General features: G+C 40.8%; 1 protein-coding gene across 6 annotated transcripts in view; it reads right to left on the bottom strand.

Annotated features, from left to right (window-relative positions):
• The window catches only part of ABCC12 (ATP binding cassette subfamily C member 12), an 84,825-nt gene that overhangs the window by 33,528 nt on the left and 26,356 nt on the right, over positions 1 to 24,941 (bottom strand). For 5 of the 6 annotated variants that reach the window (XM_077132344.1, XM_077132343.1, XM_077132342.1 and 2 more), the window contains 8 exons: positions 15,554 to 15,701; positions 14,791 to 15,024; positions 13,258 to 13,431; positions 12,664 to 12,811; positions 9,625 to 9,773; positions 7,116 to 7,223; positions 5,026 to 5,304; positions 2,019 to 2,090 (listed from right to left, as the gene is read on the bottom strand). In XM_077132344.1, the coding sequence (XP_076988459.1) occupies positions 2,019 to 2,090; positions 5,026 to 5,304; positions 7,116 to 7,223; positions 9,625 to 9,773; positions 12,664 to 12,811; positions 13,258 to 13,431; positions 14,791 to 15,024; positions 15,554 to 15,701 (1,312 nt within the window). The remainder of the gene's footprint in view (positions 1 to 2,018; positions 2,091 to 5,025; positions 5,305 to 7,115; positions 7,224 to 9,624; positions 9,774 to 12,663; positions 12,812 to 13,257; positions 13,432 to 14,790; positions 15,025 to 15,553; positions 15,702 to 24,941) is intronic. The other variant, XM_077132345.1, reaches the window with a different exon arrangement.

The raw sequence follows: 24,941 nt of genomic DNA on the forward strand, positions 1-24,941 counted from the left end.
CTAGAACAAAACATCCTCTAATTAGACCAGTCACAAGAGGCTCTCCTTTCTCCAAGTGCACTGGCTAGAACTGAACCCTACTTGGCTTTTCTCAGCTGGTTTCTTGGGAGCAGGGCACAGCTGACACAGCTGTGGATGGCAGCCCTGGTGTGCTCCATTTTAGGGTAACAGTCTCAATTCAGTTGTATGGTTGGTGCCATGAAGAAGGCAGGCCCAACATGGCCAGAGATTCTAATTTTTCAAGAAGAGATAAAAATCCAGTTTTATGTGGAATTTTTAAACTTTTAAACATGGTGCCATCCAATCAACAAACAGGCATGGGCTCTAGTTTGTGATCCTGTGTACATGAATTTATTTAGGATGATTCCATGTAGTGGGCATCCAATAGATGGTGAAGCAATGTTCAATGCTATCAGGAGAGGCAGGACAGGGTGTTCAGAGTTGATGCTCACCAGGCCGAGAAGTGTGTCCAGGTAGGGAAAGTGGTGGCCAAGGGGATGTGATGCCCTTTCACCTCAGTAATGATCCAAGACGCCAAGAATATTATTAGACTTAGGGAAGAGATCATGATAATAATAATGGTAATAATATTGATAGCTAAAATGTGTAAGGTGCATACCAGGCCCTGTGTTAAGTGCATATAAAGTGCACCCAACCACGATTGGCATTGGGAATCATCCTATAATTGCTAATCAATTTTTTACCTTATTTCACTACATTCTTGCTGCAACCCTCCTTTGCCCCATTTTATCAATGAGCGGTTCTTGCCCAAGATTAAAAAGTGAGCTTGTGCTGAGACAGGTGGTGGGTTCAGACAGTCTGGAGCCCATTTGCTTAACCCCCACACCACTGTGCCTCCCCGGTCATGGTGAGGGGTCTGGTTCACCACTGTCACATGGAAATAGATTCCATTTTCCCTGAGAAGTTCCAAAGGGTAGAAGTTAAAAGGAGGCAAATTTCACTCCAATATACACCAAAACTCTCCAAAGAAGGAACTGGCTGCAAAATAATGAGTTTCCCATTGCTGAAAATATCTGAGCAAAGGTTGTCATTGAGAAGATTCACATTATCTATGAGGAGACCTCTAACGTGCCTGCCAACTCTAAGGGTATCACACTGAATCCCAGAGCATGTGGTGAGTGTGGGAGTGTATCTGATTCAACCCTCACTTGCACCTCTCAGTGGAATCACTTTCTACCAGTTAGTCAACAGGAGCAAAAAAAGTCACCCATATTGTAGCTTAAAAGACAACATCCCTCACCCTTGTTTGGTGGCGATTTTCTGAGACTTGCAGTCCCATTTCTTCAGAGACACACCAACCTCTTCCTACCACAGGCCACCTCAGCAGTGTGGGGACAAGGGGCACTTAATGTCTTTCCCTGACCATTTCTCATTCATTTTGGATGCAACTTAGAATCTGTCACAACTTAGAAGCCTGTGGATACAGTAAAGGGTTTATCCATAGCAGAGAAAGGATAAGAATCCCAGTTCTCCCTCTCTTCCTATGAGAGGTTCAAAGAAATTGGAGGAATATTGCTACTTAAGTTCAGGCATTCACTCAGCCCCTGCCTCTTGAAGGCAGGCTTCCTCTAGCACCTACTCTAAGCTGACTCCAGAGCAGGTACTGAGGATATGGAGATGAATAAAGGGAAAATGCAGCTAAAACTGTCAGGTGGCCCAGGCTCCTGGGTGCATCCACTCAAAGAAATGCACTCTGTCAGACTTTCTAAGCAAAGACAGCCCCAAATTTAGTAACTCATCTCTTCCTTTAACCAAGATGGAACTCTAATCCAGGAAACCATCACCACTTAACATACATCCTCAGGACCCAAGAGTGTACAAAAAGCTCAGCTCTGTCTGGCTGAGGGGTGTGGAGCTGCCAAGTTCCTCATTGCCTATATGCACAGCATCCAGAGCACTGGGCCTGTCCACTGGGTCACTGTTTTCTTGGGGCCCCCAAATTACACAGGTTTGTCACATTAATGTTCCGTCATCACAACACTCACCACACAGCTTACCTGTCCTAGGAGAGCTGCAATGAGGGAGCTCTTTCCACTTCCAACATTCCCACAAATTCCCAAGACCTTCCCCTACCAGAGAAATAGAGATGAGACACTGTCATATTCCCAGTTTCTAGAGGCTTTGGGCCAGAGGCATCACCCCAAACTGCCCTCGCTGGGCCAGGCAGGGACCTAGGCATCACTGCTGGCTGAGGTGGCACGCACAGATTTACAGTCCCAGCCCTGGTACATACTCCTTGAAGGATGAAGGAAGATAAGCTTTAATTAGCTGCTTTCCCGTGCACAGCATAGTGAAGTGACCAGAGACCTTCTAGAAGTCGTGTGCAAGCGCTGATATGAATCACAGCCTGTGCTAGGCTGGGAGGCCCTGGCCCTGGCCATGGAGCTTTTCCCTGCCAAGACTCCAGGAAAGCAAATCTAATGAAAGGTCAAATACAACCCAAGGGTACAAGGATAGTCTTCAAAATATGGGCATTTTCCGGACGGCATTTTTTTTATGTATTCTTCCACCGTAGCAACGCAAACTGAACTAACTGAGCAGTTAAGCTATGCCACTGTGTTGGGCTCGTGAATTACTTCATGGCTGTAAATTTATTACCCAAACACCAAATTATTTTTAGGGACTGCCATGTACAAAGCACCATTCTGGGCACCATAATATAGCAATGAACACACCAGACAAAATCTGTGTCTACGTTCATAGAGCTTACATGTCAGTTGGAGGGAGAGGACAGGAAGTCAGATAAATAAGTAAAATATGGAGCTCTCAGATGGATACCATGGAGACAAATACCTGGGAGAACTAGACAAGCAGAAGAACAGCCCATGTGGGGCCCCTGAGGTGGGAGTATGTCCCCAAATTGTGTTCAAGCTGGTGAAGAAATGCTGGAGGTGGATTGCTAAGAACATTCTCATTTAGACCTGCTTCCTGCAAGGTTTCAGAGCAAAGATATCCAATACAGGACCATCTTTTCCACCCTGAGCTAGACTAGAAGGGTTGACTGCTCACTGCCATTCCCAATATGTGAGGTTCGCTACTTATCATTAATTCCTTTGATGACTCTTTACTGAACACCAAGTACCATGCCAGTCACTGGGTATAAAATAGTGATCAGGGAAGATCCGGTTCCTGCCCTTATGTAGCCCACATTGCTACTGAAGGTGCATGTAAGTGAAACAGATCCATTTTAAGTCCACTGAAAGAACTTCAAGGAACTGGGCCATCGCGGAGACTTCTGGACAAAGAGACCCCAGGTATGGATCCAGCCTCCCAAGGTACTTGGCTCTCCTTAGAGTTCTGACCACTATGTGAAACTAGATCTAATTTTTCAAGATGCATCCTTGTCTTCAGCAGAAAATAGATGAGGCCTGCAATCACAAGTTTTTGATTGTTCATTTGTTCACGCAACACATATTATTGGGAGCCTACTTTGTGTACATAATAGGCTCAGTGCTGAGGATACACTGTGAATGAGACAGGTGCACACCCTGGCCTCATGGAGCCTAAGGTCTCCATGAGCTAAGTTGGGAAAAACTAGAATCCCCTGAATGTAGAATATTTAAGGGCATGATCACTAACATCAGTTGAAACTTGCTCTAGGTTTAGCATTTTTATATGATGTCTCTTTCAATTCTCCCAATCACCTTGCATTGTTAAAGAAACAGGCTCCAAGGAATTAGTCAGCTAGTAAGTAGTGGAGCCAGGATGGAAACTCAGGACCATTGGACACCAGAGGAATATTTTTAATCCACAAGACACCACATTGCCCCCACTATCTTCAACTTATTTCACAAAACATTGACCATGTCACTGATGCACGAATGCAAGAGTTAATAACTTCATGAAAAGAGAATTAAAAGAAAATCAATTGGAGAGCTAAAAAGGCAGCCTTTTTGGAACATGAGAGCAGTTCAATGAGGCCTCTCTGAAGCAACTCCAAAGGCAGGGTTGGAGCAATCAGGGGGGTGCATCTACAAAACTGGGGAAGAGTAATGAGAAGGCAAAGTGGGCTGCACATCGCAAATCTTAACAGAGATGGAGCACAATTGCACTCAGCACACTACATGTTATTTCCAATGAATATAGGGCAGACGGCTTTGTTAGCTACAAAACATATCACTCTCACACTGGTGATTGACCTTAAAATCGCATAAAAAATAAGAACCTCTCCTTCTATAGTGCTCACAAGGAGATAGGATCATCAACAAGGTAGCAGATTAAAAGATTAAGCATAAGATTAATGCAAAGCCTTCTGCAACAAAATCAACACTCCACCCTGGAAGCACTTCTGCTGAGTTCCCTGTGCGAGAAGACTACCTGCAGGAGAAGGCCCAACATTCCTTAATTCATAGTTTGCCTGAGGACTCTTTCTACCAATCCTGCAGGAAGCAAGTGGCCCACAGACTCTGGCTAACTTGCTTTGCTGGAATGCTTGTCGATTCCATTTTTGCTTTTGACAAGAATAGCATGGCATGGTGGTTAAGAGCACAGACTCTGGAGCCAAATACATGGGTACGAAGCCCTCCTCCGCCACTTGTTAGCTATGTGAGCTTGGGCAAGCTGCTTCACCTCAATCATAAAGTAAACATAATTATAGTATTTACCTCGTAGGATTGTTGGGGCAATAAATAAGGTAATTGTGTACCTGGTAAATCATAAGTGCTCAAATTGGCAGTTATAATTATTTATCCCAATACTCCAATATGAAATTAAGATCAAACCTATTAAGGTAATGAAAGTTCATTGGTCTGAGCCTAACCACCTGCTATGGGTTGTCCATTCAAAATTACAGATGACATCAAAGGAAATATTGAGGGTCAGAAATAGAAACTCATCTTCCTTCACCTTGCAGAAGATGCTTCCCATGCTCACAGGCAAAGTTTAAAAATTGAAAGAAAATCAGAGCCCCCAGCTCAAACTGAATTCTACTAGACCTTGAGAAGGTTCATAGTGTGCAATATAAGGAGAGAGGATAGAGGACACACCTTTAGAATGCACACCCACCTTTCTCACCACAAAGTTTATATTGTGCAGAACTGACTTGGGACTGCCATACTGCTCCTCTGACCCAGCGATTCCCCAGGCTGATTGACTCAGCTCACTGTATGCCTCTGGCCTGTGCTTCTTGAGAGAATACTTTTTCTGGTTCTGTATTTTGCTTAGGTCACTTTTCCCACTGGCTTCTTGTTCCCATGTCAGGGTGGCATTTGCTAAAACCAAGAGAGCATCTGGGTCTTCTGGTTGGGTGATGTAAGATGGAGGACTTTTATTTATGAGAATTTTCTAAGATTAAAGAGACAAGATTAACTGTGCAGACATCATCCACTTGTAAGAATCATCCCAATATAGCTTTTAATGACCCACAATCACAAGCTTGGCAATTCTATATATGACATCCAGGAAAGAGACTCTGAAAGTATTCTCCCAAGAGAAGCAGCCCCAGAAATAGTCCACTAGGTCATATTATTCAGGACAAATGCCTTTTTAACCACAAGGCCTATGTGGTTCATTCACTTTGGAGGTTGCTGATTCTTGCCACATTTTTTGCTCACAGACAAGATAGTGGGCCTTTGCTAGTCTTTGGGTGGGGGGTGGGAGCAGTAGCCAACTTCATTGCTTAGCATTAATGCTTATGAAACCTAGATCACTTGCTCAGTCTCTGCGGTATTTTCCTTTTGGCTCCCCATTCAGTCCAGTTAAGTAAAACATTTGTCATCATTATGTGCCAGACACTGGGGTAAATTGCAAAAATGTAGATATCATTCCAGTAAGTGGAATAGCAGGGGCAAAGCAAGAAAACAGGCAACAACATTTGGGGAGAGGCATGAATCAAGCCATTCAGAATTGTTCAACACAGAGTTCAAGGTAGGAAAGGGATGGGAAATGAAGTAGACACACATCTGAAGACCAGCTGGTAAGGGTTCAGGATCACTCCTGGTGGAAGGTGTTAAGGAAATATTCTAGGATTTCAAGCAGATGACTATCAGTGGAATTGGATGGATTTGAGGATGACAACCCTGGGAAAAGGAGGCTTGGTTCATAAATCATTGTGATCATTTAGAGGGGCCATAAGTCACTGTGATTGTTCAGATGAGAGAACATGAGATCTTGAATGAAGGTGATAACAACAGAGTGGAGTAGAGACTGAAGATTCAAGAAATACCATTCTCCCACTAAGTTAAGAAACAACTCCAGTATATTTCTTGCTATCATAATATATACAATTAATATAATTGCTTTTTTGGTTTTTTTTATATGCCCTTCCAATCCAGTCTTGCAATAATGCTACTTAAAATTGAGGGAATACAGTGATCAGGAAGTGACTCAATAGCACCCTTGATTGGTTGGATATAGGTTGTATGAGAGGGAGGGAGACAGGAAGCCAGAATATTTAAATTGAATTCCAGACTTCTGGATTGAGTGAATAAAAGCACACAATCAATTTATAGACATCAAAACATGTCATTCCCTCAAGTGGAATGCCCTTTTCCTTTTCCTTTCCTTGTGTGAATTTCAAAACCATTTATCTGCCTTCTTGCATGTCACTGATATCCTTCCCTTGTATAGCAATTTCTGGGGTACCTACTTCTACCCTAGTTTGGAGAGTAAAGATATTCTCTTCCTTATATTTGCATGTCCCACAGTGCCTTGTATATAGGAGACACACAGATAATCATTGATGAATGCATCAAATGACCAAATGAGTGCATAAATGTTGTGACCCCACCACCCTCTTCACCATGCCCATCAGCACACCGATCACAGGAAAATGATGTTAAATATCGATGTTTCAATGCAAGTCCAACCCCACTCCTGGAACAATTTAGGATGTACAGCTTGGATAGAGGATAGTGAGTTAGGAGCATCATCTCCATGCACAGAGACTCTATCTCATTTTAATTGAAAATGAAGATACTCTATAAAGTTCTGCCATACCCTCCTCCATGCACATTTATGGATAATCCAACTCTGAATGGATCTTCTCCCAATATCCACCCAACTAGTGAACCAACCCTCCAATATATTGACCTGGTTTCCCCACATCTGAGAATTTTCCCACCCAGAACTCCCTACTCACCCAGTGTTGCTTATACCTTCATTCTCCTTAGAGAGACACTGGCTTCAGCCATGGCTTTGACCGAGAAAGGTAAGATTGCGATTGAAAACTTCATGACATTAAACATGGCAATCACACTAAATGCCTGAAGAACAAAAGAGATGTATAGGATTAAAGATGGTATGTTGCCTTGGCTCTGAACTCTTGTACCCATGGAGTTAAACTTACTAAGATGAGAAATAGTGGTGTAGTTGGAATTTTCAGAGGAACAATTTTTTATTGCATGGCTCAGGGACCATGGATTTGCAAATTAGAATCTGCAGCATCTTAATCTAATCTGCTTTGGGATTTTCACCAAAATAGTGGGAAGTATATCTCCTTGTCTGTGCTGATCCAGAGGACAGAGAACCTGAGGCAGACCTCTAACTGAATACATTTGAAGATCTCCATCCATACCACATCTGTACTACACCTAGACTCAAAATTTTATGTAGATTTTCCTAAATCATCACCTCCTCTTGGTGACTTCAGAGGCATCTGACTTTCAGAGCTAGAACATCCTTCTCTGCACCACACACAGTACCAGAGATGAAGGCACAACCTCCTGGAAGGACTATGCTGGCTGCTGGAGAAGGACCTCAGGCTCCCCTGCTCCTGGTCTTGGCTTCCATGTCCTGTCTTTCCACACACCAGAGCAAGACTCAGGTGAGAGCCTCTATCCAACTGGGATTCTTAAAACATCACTGTTGCTCTTTGCTGGGGCCTTCCTCACTGAGCCTTGCCTTGTGGCTTGTTAGTAACTTATAGCCTCAAATGAAAACAAGTTTCTTCACTCTTATATGCCCCAAGAGTATATGATCTCATCTCTGAATTCATTTAGTCATCTGTCCTACTTGTAATGAGAAGCCTCCCCCTAGCCACCCATTTAAGAAACTAACTTCCTTCAACAAATTTCTAAGTAACCCTGCCTGCTGTTGGATGGGCTCCATGGACAGGAACCCAGTTTTCAGCCAATCCTAATTACTTCATTAAGAGGATGATAAAGGAGGCTGCCATCAGAACTGGTCCTACATCCATTCTGAGAGAACTCAATTCTCCCAGGTCCCAAAGCACCACCTTGGTCCAGGCCTTCGAAGACAGCACCTGGGCTGCCCAGAGCTGCCTGTGTGAGCAAGCACCTTGCAACAGAGTTCTTACTGATGTTGCCTAGGCAGGGAAGGCAGTTTCCAGGGATTCCAAACTCAAAGAAATATGAGCCTTGTTTTCAGGGAATTTGTTTTGGATCTAGATTTCTTCCGAAGCAATTGTTTTAGAAAATATTAACTATGTACACTCAATTTGGTTTTAAATTGATTTGCCTGGTATATTGTTGAGGATATTTCTTTTTGTCAGGGATCAGAGAAAGCAGTCACAATAATTGGGTGGCATTTCATTTAGGCTTCAGTACATTATTGCCATCCATTCTAGCTCGGGGTTCATGGCCCCTAATGTGAGAGTAAACTGCATGAGCTATTACCTGTTAAGGAAACTTAGAAAATAAAAGCAACTCACAAAGAAACACAAGGTGATAATGGGTTTAACAGGTCTCCAAGGCATGCCCTGGAAGCAGCATCCTACCTTCTCAAACACCCCTACTGCCCTCCCTTCTAGATCCCTGATTTCTGTGATACTCTTTCCCTCAGAGTACATCTATGCTTACCTTTTTGCTGCTCTTTTTTTTTTTTTTTTTTTTTGTCTTCATTGACTTTCCTTAAAGTACTTGCCCTTCAGATACTTGGTTTAATATCTTCGCTATTTGTTTCTTTGTTTAAGCCAGAGCCATTTTTCCTCTAGCTTAGCATATCTTTACCTTTGACTGCTCAGGACAGTTTGTATATATAAAAAAACATGAGCATCTCACACTCATCCTACTTCTCCCACTGAAGCTTCCAACCTGGAAGAAAGCCAGACTAATAATAATAGCCAACATGGATGCAGCACTTACTGCATGCCCAGGCATATTTCTACATGCTTCACATAAAATAACTCATTCAGCCCTTACAACTGCACTGATAGGAACTGTTACCATCCCCATTTTACAGGCAATAAAGCCAAGGAAAGAAAAGTTCAATTATCTGTCATACGTTGTAGCCAGCAAGTAGTAGAGCAGGATTTAAAGGAGGCCACAGGCTCTGAGCACACCCCATACTACCTCTCAACACATTCCATCAAGATAATTTTCTCCAACTCTCCTTCTTGCAATGTGTATGAATAAGACAATCAAGTATTGGTTTGGTCTCCTTTCTGGTTTTCAAATGTAAAATTATGTTTCAACATTAACCACTATTCCTGTCAAGGACTAGGCAAAAATCGCTACCAGGATCTCCTGAACTCTTCATCGGCCCAAGCACTTGTTTTTATAAGTTATGGTTGAAGTCTGGCATGGTGTGGCTCACAGAAATGGAACGTCCTCATGCCAGTGCTGGGAGGGGGTGGGGAGCAACTTCCCACCTGGGACTTAACGCAGTCTAAGTGCAAAAGGGGCCAGGTCTAGGGAAGGTTCTTACCACAGGGGCAGTGAGTTTGCGCCCAAGGAGGATGTGGCAGGTGAACGTCAGCACGATGGCGATCGTGGACACAATGGGGGCCAGTGCCGAGTTCCCACTCTGGACAAATCCAGCTTTCTCCAGTAACTTCTTTTCCCTCTTTCTTATACCTATGGAATGGAAAACAGTCCAAGATGGTCTAGTCTTGCATGTCAAACACCAGCATTAAGAAATGCATTTCCCTTCCCTAATTCTCTTCCAAATGAGTGTTAATTATTTCAGTGATGAGTTCACAGAAAGTGCCAAGTACAAGCCCAACCTGTCCCAGGAGCTCAGTGCATGTCAGCTGCCATTACTGGATGTTTCCAAGGTCCCTTCTTGTCCTGATTCTCCACATGTCAGGAGTCATAAACTGAGATGCCTACAGAGGCCAGGCAAGTAACATATATGAGGGGCATGAGCAGAATAACAGCAGAAGTAGGGTATAGAATGTAGCAAAATAGGGAGCACATGATTTGCTGATAGGGGCACCCACTTCTGAGCACCAGCCAACAGGTGCTATATGGACAAATGATCCTTGTGCTACCAGACCTTCAATTGTTTGGAAGAAGTCTGAGATCCATATTTTTGTAAGACAGCTGCCTACTTCTAAATATTGGGAAGTAACTGGAAAAATTTTTAAATACCATGAGGGTCAAACCAAATACCTATGTTGACGTGAAGACTACTAGATTGGGGTCCATGTTCTGTGACCCAGGAATGGCAACAAAAACTGATTGGACTTTCTCGCTTCTCATAAATCCAGATGATGGCCATTCTCTGCACTACTCACAGACCTCCTTCCCCTGATGCTTAAAATCCTCAACAACCCTGACTCCAGCCTCATTGGCAAAAAACACTTTTGCATTAGCAACACCACAGCCACTGTGTTGTGAGGGACAGGCCATGGTGACGCCGTCTCGACAGGGAAGAAAACAGTCTCAGCCAGGTTAAAGAACTGAAGTGGTGGAGCTAGGGTTGGAACCTAGTTCTACTGGGATCCAAAGCTCTCCCCGTGTCTTTCACCTCCAGAATACCCAGCCACCTCTTTTTCCTCAAGCATACCCCCATGTCTCCATCTCTAGGCTTTTGCTCCTACCTGAGGGCCTCCCCAACTCTCTTTGTGTCCCACTCCTTCCTGTCCTTCAAGGCCCATCTAAAATGCATCTCTGCCATGAGGCATTTCCCTGGTCTCTCAACCAAGAGGGCTTTCCCTGGAGCCCTAAGGAGCTTCTCTCAGTTTCTTTTGTGGCACTTTCCCTCATTTTATCCTATAGAACAATTAATTCATGTTTTCATTCATTCAACAAATTTTAATCTGATGTCTACTATATGTCAAGCTCCGTGCTTGGTACTGGGGCATATAAGCAAGGTCTTGGCCCTCTTCCAGTGGAGGAGATAGACAATAAAGGAACAAACAATTAAATAAGGTCATTACAAACTGTGGTGGGGATATGAAAGAAATAAACAAGGTTGAGTGATTAAGAAGAACTGGTGGAAGAGGCCCTACATGGACTGTGTTCAACATTTGAGAGGAGCCCTAAGTCAAGACAAAGTCACCAGGAACATCTAGCAGAAAAGCATTCTAGGCAGAAGAAATGGTCTGTGTACATGTCCTGAGGGATGGCTGAATTTGGTATGTTGTTCTAGGAAAAGACAGAGGTTAGCCTGATCAGAGTGCAGTTACCAAGGACCAGCATAAGATGCAATGAGCGGCAAAAAGGTCATTTGGAGGTAAATCGTATGGGAACTAATAGGCCAGGTGAGGGAATTTAGGTTTTGTTTACAAGTTATAAGTTTGAATAACTCTAAGCGTTATGAGTAGCCACCAAAGACTTTTCAACAGGGGAAGCAGCATGATCTGATTGACATTTTTAAAAGGTCAGTCTGGCTACTAGGTATATAATGGGTTATACGACACAAGAAGAAAAGCAGAGGGAGCATTCAGAAACTTTTGCCATAGGACAGGAGGGAGGATGTTGACTTGAACTAAGGTGGCAAAGGAATGGAGAGAAACAGATGGATTCCAGATATACTTTGGAGGTAAAGCCAAAAACTTCAGAGCTATTTTTGAGCTTGGTAAGTTCATCTTCCCTTATTCTTAAAAGCAGGGACCCTTTTCTTGATCGTGTGTAGCTCCCATGGCCTTGTGCATAGTAGGAACTTGATAAATATTTATCGGGTTAAACTGGCAACTTAAATTGAGTTGAATTAAATGGAATCAGATTTAATCAAATTAGATTATACTGAAGTGAGCTGAGTGTTTGAGGAAGTGTTTCTGGATCCTCCAAAAGGATCATATAGGACGACTGTGTCCCACCCCAAGGGACTTCCTAAAGCCACTCCTTGAGACACAATTATATAGATTCAATCCCAATTACATGCTGGTGCAAAAGTGTAATTGTAGATCCAGAGAGTCAATTGTAACAGTGGGTCAGATCATTAACCGGCCAACTACCTGAGTCTATGTCAGCAATTATGTAAATGTCCCTGCAATTAGATTTGCATTTATATTTGAATGAAATAGTTTTAGTATCATATTAAAAAAAAAAAACTAGGCAAGCATCCTTTTATCTACCCAAGGAATGTTGAATCAGTAGACCATCCAAACACGATGAAGCTGCTACAGGTGAGGAAGAGATATGCGTGAGTGTACACACACATGTCTGTGTTTGTGTGTATAGACATTTTCTTAGACAAGAAAAAGCTTGTGGTAGCTATGCTCCTGCTCATAATGTTTTAGTGAATTATTTTTGTAAAAGGTCAGTACTGGTCAGTACTGGGATACCCATGCCTCACTAAAGTCTAAACCACATGTTACCAAACTGCTGAGGCCTTGGGTTCACAAGAACAGATGCCTTGGTGTTTTACAAAATCTCCATAATCCTTTGAAAAGCCTACAGAACAGTTCAGAGGACCCACACAGCCCCTTCTGGAATGCCTAGCCCCAGGAATCTTAAGAATGCCTTGAAGTGCACATTCTACAGAGTAATGGCTTCTTTAAGTAGCTGCTCATCCTACCTCGAATAGTGTCCATAAAAGGTTTCTCCCAGGCATACATTTTAATCAGCTTGATGCAGGTCAGAAACTCATTCATTGTCTGAACCCGCTTATCTGTCACTGAAATTGCTGATCTTCGGAAAGCTGAATTGAGCTTAGCCATAAACATCTGAAATCAAGGTACAAACACTGTTCAGAAAGAATTGCTGAATTGCAGTTGGCCTAAAAATCCAGGGATTGGAATATAAGTGCCAAGAAGGTTCTAAGAGTAGTTGGCTTGAGATTCTCAGCCCTTGAGTTACGGCAGCTGAAGTGGTCTGGGGAAAACTGCTGGGGATCAGACAGTTGCTATTGTATGAATTTCCAGGATACAGTGGAGTGTTGAAGTCAGGACTGCGGCAAACTGAAGAAGTCATCCCACTCCCCCAGGCATTCAAATTCAGTCTTCTTTAAAAACTACACTGTGCAGCAAAAGAAAGCATACCTGTGAGCCCAGATTGGGTGCAAAGGCCTCAGGCTCCTGCCCCAGAAATAAAACCTTCTATCCAGTTCAGTGAGGGTGTGTATGTAAAATGTAAGTGTAGAGCAATTATTATTGCAAAGAATTGCCATTACCTGGATTGGGATGAATATAATATAAACGGATATCCCAATAAGAGCTGTGGGCCCCAGAATGAAAAAGGCATACACTGCACAAACAGCCATTAGGATAGGGATGGTGGCTGGCAAGGGACAAAACAAGGCAGCTTCAAACAAGGAATGGCTATCACTTGATAGTATATTGAGCACCTGAAAGAAAGCACATAAGTTTAGGCTTCAGATGGATCATCCAAAGATGTCCTCAACCAAAGGCTTTCAGAATAGCCAAGGGCTCTGAGGAGAGAAGAGAAAAATTGCCTTAATTGAGGGGTTATGAGGACACCAACACAACGAGTTTTGTGTCTCATTCTGGTATGGCTTTAGATAGAGGCCAGTCTTTTAGGTTGAGAATACCAATGACGATAAGCTTAAAGAGTAATATTGCCATCTAGGAGCATATTGAAGAGACTGCTAGTTACCTATACTTTATTTATTTTCCTCTTCTACCTGATACACACAAAGTGTTTTATTCAGGGCAGTGATGTGCCCAGCTAAAACACTATATATCCCAGCCTCTTTTGTGGGAGAGGTATGGACATGTGACTATGTTAAGGCCAAAGAGATGTTAGCCAAAGTGTTGAATGGGACTTTGGGAATGAATTCTTAAAGGGAGCCAACTCAACTTGGAAGACTCCCTTTTGTTGTCTTCCTTCTACCAATTGTCTGGACCATGATTGGGGTGGCTGGATCTCTAGCACCCATCTTGAGCCATGAGGTGATGCTGAGAATGAAAGCCATGTGCTAGGATAGTGAAACAGAAAGTCAGAAGGATTAGGAAGGCCCATGCCAGTCCTAAATGGCCCTTTTCTTGATTCCTTTTACATAAGTGGGAAATAAATTCATCTTGTTTAATTCACTGTTATTTGGAATTTTCTGTTATATGCAGCCAAATCTAATCCTAATTGATACAGGTTGCTTTGAACATACTGAAAGAGCAATTGGTAAAAAAGAAACAAATCTTTTTCCTTACCCCATACCTCTTGGAGTTCCTTTGACTTGGGAAATTCCCTTGTTTAAGTGATGGGAATTCGCTTGCTAAAGATAAAGAGCTTAAGGAAATTTAAGGAACTTAAATTTAAGAAACTTAAGGAACTCTGAAGTCCAACAGGCATGGACATTGTTGTGGCTTCAGCACCCCAATTTTACACAGTTAGAATGATCTGATCCATTTAGTCAATCCGTTTTATTAAATGTTAATAGTCTGCTCAGCACTGCCTCTATGCCCTCATTGAGAAAGGTATCGGATGAAATCATCCCTAAGCCCTTTTCCAGATGGGACATTAGGAGGCCTTTCCAAATTCTCCAGCTTAAATGGAGAGTTCCCTTCCCTGAATGCCTCTGGCCCTTTGAGTCTCCACTACCCCACTTAGCAGTAAGATGGGACATGATGGGAGGGACCTGAAATAGCACAAGAAAGGCAGGTGCTCCATTCAGGACACATATCTCAGATACATTCAGAAAACTCAGGGCTTCGTTTCCTAAAATTTTTCTCCTCCTGGGCCAACTTACCTCACCAACAGAGATGTGTGTCAGTGTCTTGAAGGACACGAGGCTTTCGAAAATCACAGTGGAGAGGGCCACCTTCAACCGGATTGCTGTGCGGTAATTTATGGCCCAGGCAAGGGCCCAAAAGAAGACTTTGGTAAACTCGGTGGCAAAAAGGGCTATGCACAGGCTGATGCCAACCCAGACATTCCTGGAGGTGCTCTCAGTCTGCTGGAGGATTTGGTGAATGAGAACTGTCTGTAAAACAGCGCGGTGGAGAGAGAGAAGAGGACTACTGGGGGTTGAGATTAGTACAAGAGGCCCCACATAATGTCAGCAAGCTGACTTTATGAGGCAAACTTTTTTTTTTTAAAGAGATAGGGAGGAAGGGAAGGAAAGACAGAGAGAAGGAAGGAAGGATGGAAGGAAGGAAGGGAAACATCTTTTAAACATTTTCTTGTTTTATTATATTTTGTTTGTTTGTTTGTTTCTTACATGGGCTGGGGCCGGGAATCGAACCGGGGTCCTCCGGCATAGCAGGCAAGCACTCTTGCCCGCTGAGCCACCGCGGCCCGCCCTATGAGGCAAACTTTTTAATTAATTCCAGTGGCTGCTGCTGTGCTTGACAAGTATTAGCCTTATAAAAAATACGCCCCAAGGAGCACAAAAATAATGATGATGTAATAAACCCACCAGCTTGTAGAGAAAGTAACTAAATGACATTCTACACCAGTCTGGGGACCTAGGAGACAAGGCAGTAAAAGGCCTCCTCTCTCCCACTACTCACCGGCCCTATGGCTGCCATGACAATGCACAAGATATTGGCCACAATATCCATCAAAACGCGCGTCCTTTGGAATTTCCAGACCACTCGGCCCAGGGAGGCTTTCTCAGTTCCCATCCTTTCTAACTCTTCATCCCAAAGGATTCGAAACCTGTGATGAAAAGACAAGAAGAGATTAGATTTCCACTTGCTGTTTGAAGCTATACTGATGCACACTGGCTTGCAAGTATGGTCTGCACAACCCTCATCCCTGGCAGTGGCAGTTTCAGAGGCCAGCATTTATTCTCTTTTCTTCTTTTCCAGGGGTAGTGGGATACAGGAGGGGTAGGGAGCAGAGACTAGACACAAGAGTCCTTCACTTTCTCCTCTTCCTGCCTATCCTTAGGCATCCAGTGTGGCTTATTAACACAATACCAGCTGTGATAAAAAGATGGGCAACAGAGGTGTCAAGGGGAATATCTGCTCCGAAGCAGAGAATAACTGTCCATTTCAAAGAGCTGAAAGGAAACCAATGTGACAGGAATGTGCACAGTAAAGAAGAGGGGCTGAGATGACACTGTGAGATGAGGCAGAGCCAAGTCATGATCACAGAGAACCTTCAGGAAGTTTAGATTCCATTCCAAGTGCAAAGGAAGTCAGTGCAGGCTTTTAAGCAGATGTGGCAAGGCAAGATAATTTTATATATTTAAGGATCACTTTGGTTGCTGGGAAATTGGTGGATTATGGGAGCAGCAAAGCGAATGCAAGGAAACTTACTGACAAATTAAACATGGGAGAAAGAGAGAAGTGGGCAGGGAGAGACTACAGGACTGACTGACAAATTAGACATGGGAGAAAAAGAGAAGCAGGAATAGGGATGAATATAGGTTTTCTGGCTTTAGCAACTGAGTGAATGGAGTTTACCAAGATAGAAAAAAGAGGAAGAGGAGAAGAATACTGTCAGGTGGGGAAGAGGGTCAAGAATTTAGTGTTAGATGTAAGATAACTGAGAGACATACAAGTATGGTTGCCAGGTCAGACACTAGACTCATGAATTCAGAGTCTGGAAGAGAGGACAGATTGGAGATAGATGTTTTATTAAAGTGGTAGGCATGTGCTTGGTGTTTAAGTATTTGGAGTGGAGGAGATTACCTTTAGCATGGAGGAGAAGAAGACTTAACTTGATGTTGGATAGATGGAAGGAAATACCAAAAACAGAAGGATCAGAAAGGTAGGGAAAAATCCAGGAGTCCATGGACATTGGTACCACAAGACACTGATTCAGCCCCTTTCTCTCAGAGATCACTGGCAACTTTCTATAGACAGTAGATTTTGGAAGTTACCACTTGACTGAGATTTCTTTAAAGCACAGATGAGTGGAAGCATAACTCCATAGTTGCAAGTCCATTATTAGAACTCACAGCCCTTTAAGTATATACTCTGATGTGTACTTGCATTTTACTCCATTTAGCCAAAGATAAGGAGACTACCAGGAGAAACTAATGCAAAGGACTTTGAGAACTTTTCTGTGGCTTAAAACATTACGGAAAACATAGAGTTATATGCAGAACAAGAAGGCAGAATGAGACACCCCAGGGTTCTATTCCCCAACAGAATCATTAAACAACTAACAAAAATTGTCACCACCATCTCAAAGACCCAGAAAGCAATTAAAAGACTGCAATAACTGGGCAAATGCTGAAATAAGAAAAACAATAACCTTGTAGTGCCAGCACTTCCCCCACCCTAGCCATGACTCAATGTGGAGCCAGCCCCACACTCTCAGTACAGATCCTTGGTCCTGGTTCCAGAGGAAACAGAGTAACATCTGTCTTCATACTGGGGTGCATGTGTGCCTTTACCAATATGTCCGGTGGCAGAATGAAGAACTTAAGTAGGATATACATCTCTGGCTTGCCATCCCAGAACTTGCCTTGCAGGTGGAAGCAGACTGTGGGTAGCTAAATTAGCTAAGAAATGATCAAATTGCAGTGGTCTGGGGCAAAAGATTACCAGCTTTAAGATATAAAATTCAGAGTCTAGACTATGAAGAAAGACTTTAATAGAAAGAAGAGGGAGTATGCTAATTGAGGTATATGGAGGAATTCCTAAGGCCATTAGTGCATGTCCAGGATAACACACATGTTCAGAGAAAAAGAAAATGGACAGAACCTAATGCTTTTGCTGAGGGTTGTTTTTTCAAGTTCACTGTTAGACTAACTAAGCTCTGAAAGAGAACAACAGCCAACAAAGAGCCAAGCTGCAAGATCTACGAAAGGGGATTACTGCATTTCTTTATTTTTCTTAACTACTGGCAACAAAAGAAAACTCCATCATAACATTAAAGAGATACAAACTTAATAAACAAACACCTCACACAAAATTCCACAGTAACCATACTAAAATCTTAAAATGTATAATTTTTGCAAAAAAAGATCACAAGAAATGCAAAGAAACAAGAAATGATGGTCCATCTAAAGAACAAAAAACAAGAACAAATCCTCACAGAAAAAAAAAGAGGGGGAGAACCAAACTGCTGTAAGATAATACAGGTCTCACAACTGACGAGTCAGGAAAATGTGGCACTGAGTGAATAGAGAGAAATTTTTTTTTTTATTAATTAAAGAAAAAAAAGAAATTAACACAACATTTAGAAATCATTCCATTCTACATATGCAATCAGTAATTCTTAACATCAGAGAGAAATTTAAACAACTCACAGGAGGTGAGGAGAAAAGTCTGCACAAAAACAAATGCAAACATAAGAAACCAATGAAGAAGGTCAAGCTATAGACATAATAGAGAAAGAGATTTTTCAATGGTCTTCAGTATGATCAAAGATACGAAGAAGACCTACGAGTGCCTGGCCACTAGTTGGCTGACTTTGAAGTCAGAGCAAAAAAGCTTTGAACAATTCAAAGATCATAGGGGTCATAGTGAGCTATTTGTCCATTAAAATGAGCAAAGGCCAGAAAGACGTCATCAACATGGCAACATAAAACATTACCTGAAAAAGCTTCCCCAGATATTTAGTGGTTAAAAGGAAAAATCCCACTTGGTTAGAATTTTAGAGGACTATAGAGACTGGAGGACTCCACAAATGCTGAACTGAAGAAACAGAAAAATATCAGGTAGGAAAACTCAGTCCTGGACCACTGATCTGTCCCCATTTCCTCCCCATCCACTTACTCAGTCCTGCACAGTTTGGGAGTTGCACAGAGGCAGCACAGTCAGGTCCCTCCCACTGAGAAAAGAGATTGTAGAGTGACTCATAGCATCAAGTTAGAACTCCATGCCTGTACAGGGACTTAAGTCTGCAGAGACCAAGGGTGGAACACAAGTCACTGAAGAGTGCTTGCATACAAAATCATGCTGGGAGGTGGGGACAAAATAGAAAGACTGAGTAGAAATGCTGGTGAGAACTGTTATATCCTCATGGAATCCAGTTTCACACAGTTGGATAACCTAAATGCAAAAGTTTCTGAAGAGATCCACCTTTCTGGATTGATTCTATCTGGCTCCTTGGGGTGCAATACCCTAATGGGAAAGAAATCAGAGGCAGAAAAGCCTCACAGGAAAAAAAAAATGAGGGGGAGGACCAAACTGCTGTAAGATAATACAGGTCTCACAACTGAAGAGTCAGGAAAATGTGGCACTGAGTGAGTAGAGAGAAATTTAAACAACTCACAGGAGGTGAGGAGAAAAGTCTGCACAAAAACAAATGCAACAGATCAAGGTTCCAGGAGAAGGAAGAGGAGAGAGAAAGCTCTCTTCTGAAGGTGAAACAACTGCACAAAAAGTGCAATCTTAAAAACAGCACTACATATTCAGGGCAAGAGCCAGATGAAAAAGAGCTGAAAAAATCTGAAGAGTTAAACAGGGCTATTCTAAATGTCTAGAGTGAGTTAGATAAAGCATCAAAGAAGACCCTTAATTTGAAACCAATCAGCAATGAAGCACGAGAAAAGAGGGAAAAACAGACCTTCAGAGCTAACTCATCAAGATAATCAGGTGCCTACATATCAGCAAAAAAATGTAAACCATACTATGAAACAGGAATATATGGCCCAGTCAAGGGAAGAAATTAAAACTTCAGAGGAGACTCAGAAGTTGGAACAACTAATAAAAGATGTTCAAAAAAGAACTCCTAAATAAATTCAAGTAGATGAAAGAAAACATGCATAAAGAGATAGAGGATACTAAAAAGAAAATGTGTGAAGATAAAGAAGAATAAGTATAAAGTATAAAAAGAAACAGTGCAAATTAGATGTATAAAAGGCACAATAGGGTGGGCCACGGTGGCTCAGCAGGTAAGAATGCTTACCTGCCAAGCCCGAGGACCCGGGTTCGATTCCCGGTGCCTACCCATGTAAAAAAAAAAAAAAAAGGCACAATAGCATACATTAAAAATACATTAGAAGGGGCAAGCAACAGTGGCTCAGTGGCAGAATTCTTGCCTGCCATGATGGAAACCCAGGTTTGGTTCCTGGAGCCTACCCATGTCAAAAAAAAAAAAAAAAAAACAATAGAAAAATTATAAAAATAAATTTTAAAAAATACATTAGAGGCATACAAGAGCAGATCTGAACAGGCAGAAGAAAGAATCAGCAAACTAGAAGACAAGACAATCAAAAGCATACAGTCAGAAGAACAGATAGAGAAAAGAATAGAAAAAAATTGAGCAGTGTCTCAGGGGTTTGAACAACAGCATGAATCATGCAGACATATATATCACGGGTATCCCAGAAGAAGAGAAGGCAAAGGGGACAGAGAGAATATTTTAGGAAATAATGGCTGAGAACTTCCCAACTCATGAATGACCTAAATATGCATGTCCAAGAATAAATCCTAATAGGCCTACTCTGAGACGCATATTAATCAGAATGTCAAATGCCAAAAACAAAGAGAGAATTCTGAAAGCTGCAAGAGAAAAGCAATTCATCACTTACAAGTTGTCTTTAATAAGACTAAGTACCAATTTATCATTAGAAACCATGGAGGTGAGAAGGTAGTGGTACGAAATATTTAAGGTTCAGAAAGAGAAAAACTGCAAACCAAAAAAATTCTTTATCCATCAAAATTGTCCTTCAAAAATGAGGGAAAGTTTTAAATATCCACAGATAAACAGAAACTGAGAAAGTTTATCAACAACAAAAAGTTTATCACTACTCTACAAGAATAACTAAAGGGAATTCTGCAAGTTGAAAGGAAAAGGCAGGACAGAGTGGCTTAGAGTAGTGTGAAGAAATGAAAATCACCAGTAAGGATAACAAAACCTAATACTGTACCTTTAATATGCAAATCTACTTTTAAATTCATGTAAGAATATCATTGAGCAAAAAAAGGATACAGAATTCATATTTTTTGTAGCACACTATCTAATTTAACCTGTATGATCAGTTTATTTGAACACCATAATTGCATGGAATCTTGAATAGAGAATGAGATCTTGTTTGTTTGCACAAGTTAGTGTGATGCCCCAATATATCCCAGAGTAATCTGGGCAGAAAATAAAAAAAGTATTAGCAAAGTTCCCTGGAGGGACTGGAGGAAAATGTGGAAGTATTAAACTTACCCACCTGGGATATTATCACAGGCATTGGAAACTACCAATTTAATTAAGCCACGCCCTCAATCTTGGGGCTTGTCCTTATGAAATTTATTCCTGCAAAGGAGAACCTAAGCCCACTTATAATTATTCTTGAGTTATCCCGAGAGAATCTCTTTTGTTGCCCAAATGTGGCCCCTCTCTCTAAGCCAACTCTGCAGATAAACTCACTGTCCTCCCTGCTATATGGGACATGACTCCCAGGGGTATTAATCTCCCTGGCAATGTGGGACATGGTTCCTGGGAATGAGCGATCCTGGCATCATGGAAGTGAGAAGGCCTTCTTCAAATAGCATTGAGAAGTCATTCTAGAGGTTATTCTGATGCATTATACAGATATCCCTTTTTAGTTTTTAGTGTATTAGAATAGCTAGAAGGAAAGACCTGAAACTGTTGAACTGTAATCCAGTAGTCTTGATTCTTGAAGATGCTTATGTAATTATATAGCTTTTATGGTGTGCTATGTGATCGTGAAAACTTCATGACTGATATTCTCTTTATCCAGTATATGGACAGATGAGTAAGAAAATAAAGACAAAAATAAATAATAGCAGGAATAAGGGATATGGGATATTTGGGATGTTTTTTTGTATTTTTATTCTTATTTGTATTTTTTTGAGTAATAAAAATGCTCAAAAATTTATTGTGGTGATGAATGCACAACTATATGATGATACTGTGAACCACTGATTGTATACCTTGGATGAGTATATGGTACGTGGATATATGTCAATAAAATTGCATTAAAACAAAGGACAAAATGGCTGAAATAAATACTGTCTTTATGATAATAACTCTGACTGTTAATAGTTTAAACTCCCCAATTAAAAGACACAGGTTGACATGATCCAACTATATGTTGTTTTCAAGAGACTCACCTTAGACTCTAAGATGCAAAAAGGTTGAAAGTGAAAGCATGGAAGAAGATATTCCATGCAAATTGTAACCAAAAAAGGCTGGCATAAGTTCACTAATGTTGAAAAAAATAGACTTTCACTCAAAAGCTGTCATCAGAGACAAAGAAGAACAATATATAAGGGGTAATCACCAAGAAGAAATAACGATCATAAATATTTATGCACCTAATCATGAGGCCCCAAAATACATGAGGCAAACACTGGTAAAACTGAAGAGAAAAATAAAGACCTCTACAATACACCACTCTCATCAATAAATAGAACATCTATAAGAAACTAATAAGGATCAATAAGGAAACAGGCAACTTGAATAACATAAATGAACTAGACCTAACAGGCATAAACAGAAGCATTGCACCCCAGAACAGCAAGATGCATGTTTTCAAGTGCACATGGGTCGTTCTTTAGGATAGACCACATGTTGGATCGGATCACAAAACAAGTCTCAATAAATTTGGAAAGAGAAAGTTTTAAAAAAGCATTTTCTCTGATCATAATGGAATGAAGCTAAACATCAATACAGAGAACTGGAAAATCCACAAGTATATAGAAGTTAATTAACATTCTCTTAAACAATCAATGGGTCAAAGAAGATATTAGTAAATATCTTGAGATGAGTGAAAATGAGAACTAAACATATCAAAACAGATGGGATATAGAGAAGGCAGTGCTGAGAGGAAATTTTATAGCCCTAAATGTTTACATTACAAAAGAAGAAAGCACTAAAATCAAAGCTCAAACTACCCACCTGGAGGAAATACAAAAAGAATAGCAAACTAACCCTAAAGCAAGCAGAAAGATGGAAATAACAAAGATTAGAGCAGAAACAAGTTCATTTGAGAACAAAAAAATTCAGAGGGCATTAACAAAACCAAAATCTCATTCTTTCAAAATAGCAATAAAATTGACAAATCTTTAGCTAAACTGACAAAGAAAAAGGAGAGAAGATGGGAACAAACAAAATCAGAAATGAGGGGGTCATTGTTACTGACCCCACAGAAATAAAAGTGATCATAGGAAGAAACTATGAAAAGCTGTATGCTGACAAATTATACAATCTAAATGAAATGGACAAATTCCTAGAAACTCACAATCAACCTACCCTGACTCTAGTAGACATAGAAGACCTCAACAGACCAATTACAGCAAAGCAATTAAATCAGTCATTAAAAATATGCCAACGAAGAAAAGCCCAGGGTCAGGTGGCTTCATTCGTGAATTCTACCAGTCTTTTCAAGAAGAATTAATACCAATCCTGCTCAAACTCCTCCAAAAACGTGAAGAGGAGGGGACTACCTAACTCAGTCTATGAAGCCAACATCATCCTTGTATTAAAGTCAGATAAAGATACTACAAGAAAATAAAATTACAGACCAATTTCTCTTATGAATATAGATGGAAATATTCTCAACAAAGTCAAGTGGGTTTTATCCCAGGTATACAAGTTGGCTCCAAAATAAGAAAATCAATGAATGTAATACACTACATTAACAAAACAAGGGGGGAAACCACGTGATCATCTTAATTGAGACAGAAAACACATTTGACGAAATTCAGCATTCTTTCTTTATAAAAACTCTTTGAAAGACAGGAATAGAAGGAAACTAAGTGTAGAATTGCCATATGATTCAGCAATCCTGTTATTAGGTACATACCCAGAAGAACTGAATGCAAGGTCCTGAACAGATATTTGCACACCAATGTGCTTATTGTGCATTATTCACAATTGCCAAAAGAAGGAAGCATCCCAAGTGTCCAACCACCAATGAATGAATAGACAGAATGCAGTATATGCATATGACAGAATAGCATTCAGCTAGAAAAAGGAATAAAGTCCTGATGCATGCAACCATATGCATGAAATTTGAGGACATTATGCCAAGTGAAATAAGCCAGACACAGAAGGACAAAAATGGTATGATCTCACCTATATGAACTAATAATAAGCAAACTCATAGAGTTAGAATTTAGAATATAGGCTACCAGGAATAGATTGGCAGTACAGAATGGGGAGCTGATGCTTAATTTGTATAGACTTTCTATGCTGTTAATGTTTGGAAATGAATGATGGTAACACATTATTGTGAGTGCAATTAACCCTGATGAATTATGTATGTGAGTGGTAAAAGGGGAATTTTTGGGACATGTATGTTACTATAATGAAAGAAGATGAAACATACTTCTAGCTCCATTTCATATGGCATGGTATAAGAGAATGAACCCAGTTGTGGACGATGCTCAGAGGTTAATAGTACAAGAAGTTCTTTCATGAATTATAACAAATGTATGATGCTAGTAGAAAGTGTTAATAATAAGGTGGTATATGGGAAAAATACATCTAACATAAACTGTGGACTATAGTTAATACACTATTTTAATATTCTTTCATCAATTGTAACAAAGGTACCACACCAATACAAATTGTCAACAGTAGGGGAGTTTATGAGAATGTTGCATTTTTTACATGACTTTTCTGTAAACCTATGACTTCTCTAATTAAAAAATAATAATAGCAATTTGTAAAGCTATTGTGCTAACTGAAATAAACCAGACATAAAGTACTACATACTGTATGATTCCATTTATATAAAATGTATATATAAATAATCTATAGAGGCAGAAATAGATTAGTGGTTACATAGGACTGGAGAAGGTTAGAAGGATTGAGGTAATTGCTGAGGGGTATGTAGTTTTCCTTTTTGGAGTAAATAGAATATTCTAAAATTGATTGTGGTGATGAATGTACAACTCTGTGATTATATTAAAAGCAATTGATTGTACACTTTGGATGGATTGTATTGTATGTGAATATATCTCAATAAAACTTTTTTTAAAAGAATAAAAACTGAAAACAATGTGAAAAATGTATAAAAGAAAGTACAATGAA

This window comes from Tamandua tetradactyla, chromosome 16, assembly GCF_023851605.1.
Source record: "Tamandua tetradactyla isolate mTamTet1 chromosome 16, mTamTet1.pri, whole genome shotgun sequence".
Taxonomy (NCBI): domain Eukaryota; kingdom Metazoa; phylum Chordata; class Mammalia; order Pilosa; family Myrmecophagidae; genus Tamandua; species Tamandua tetradactyla.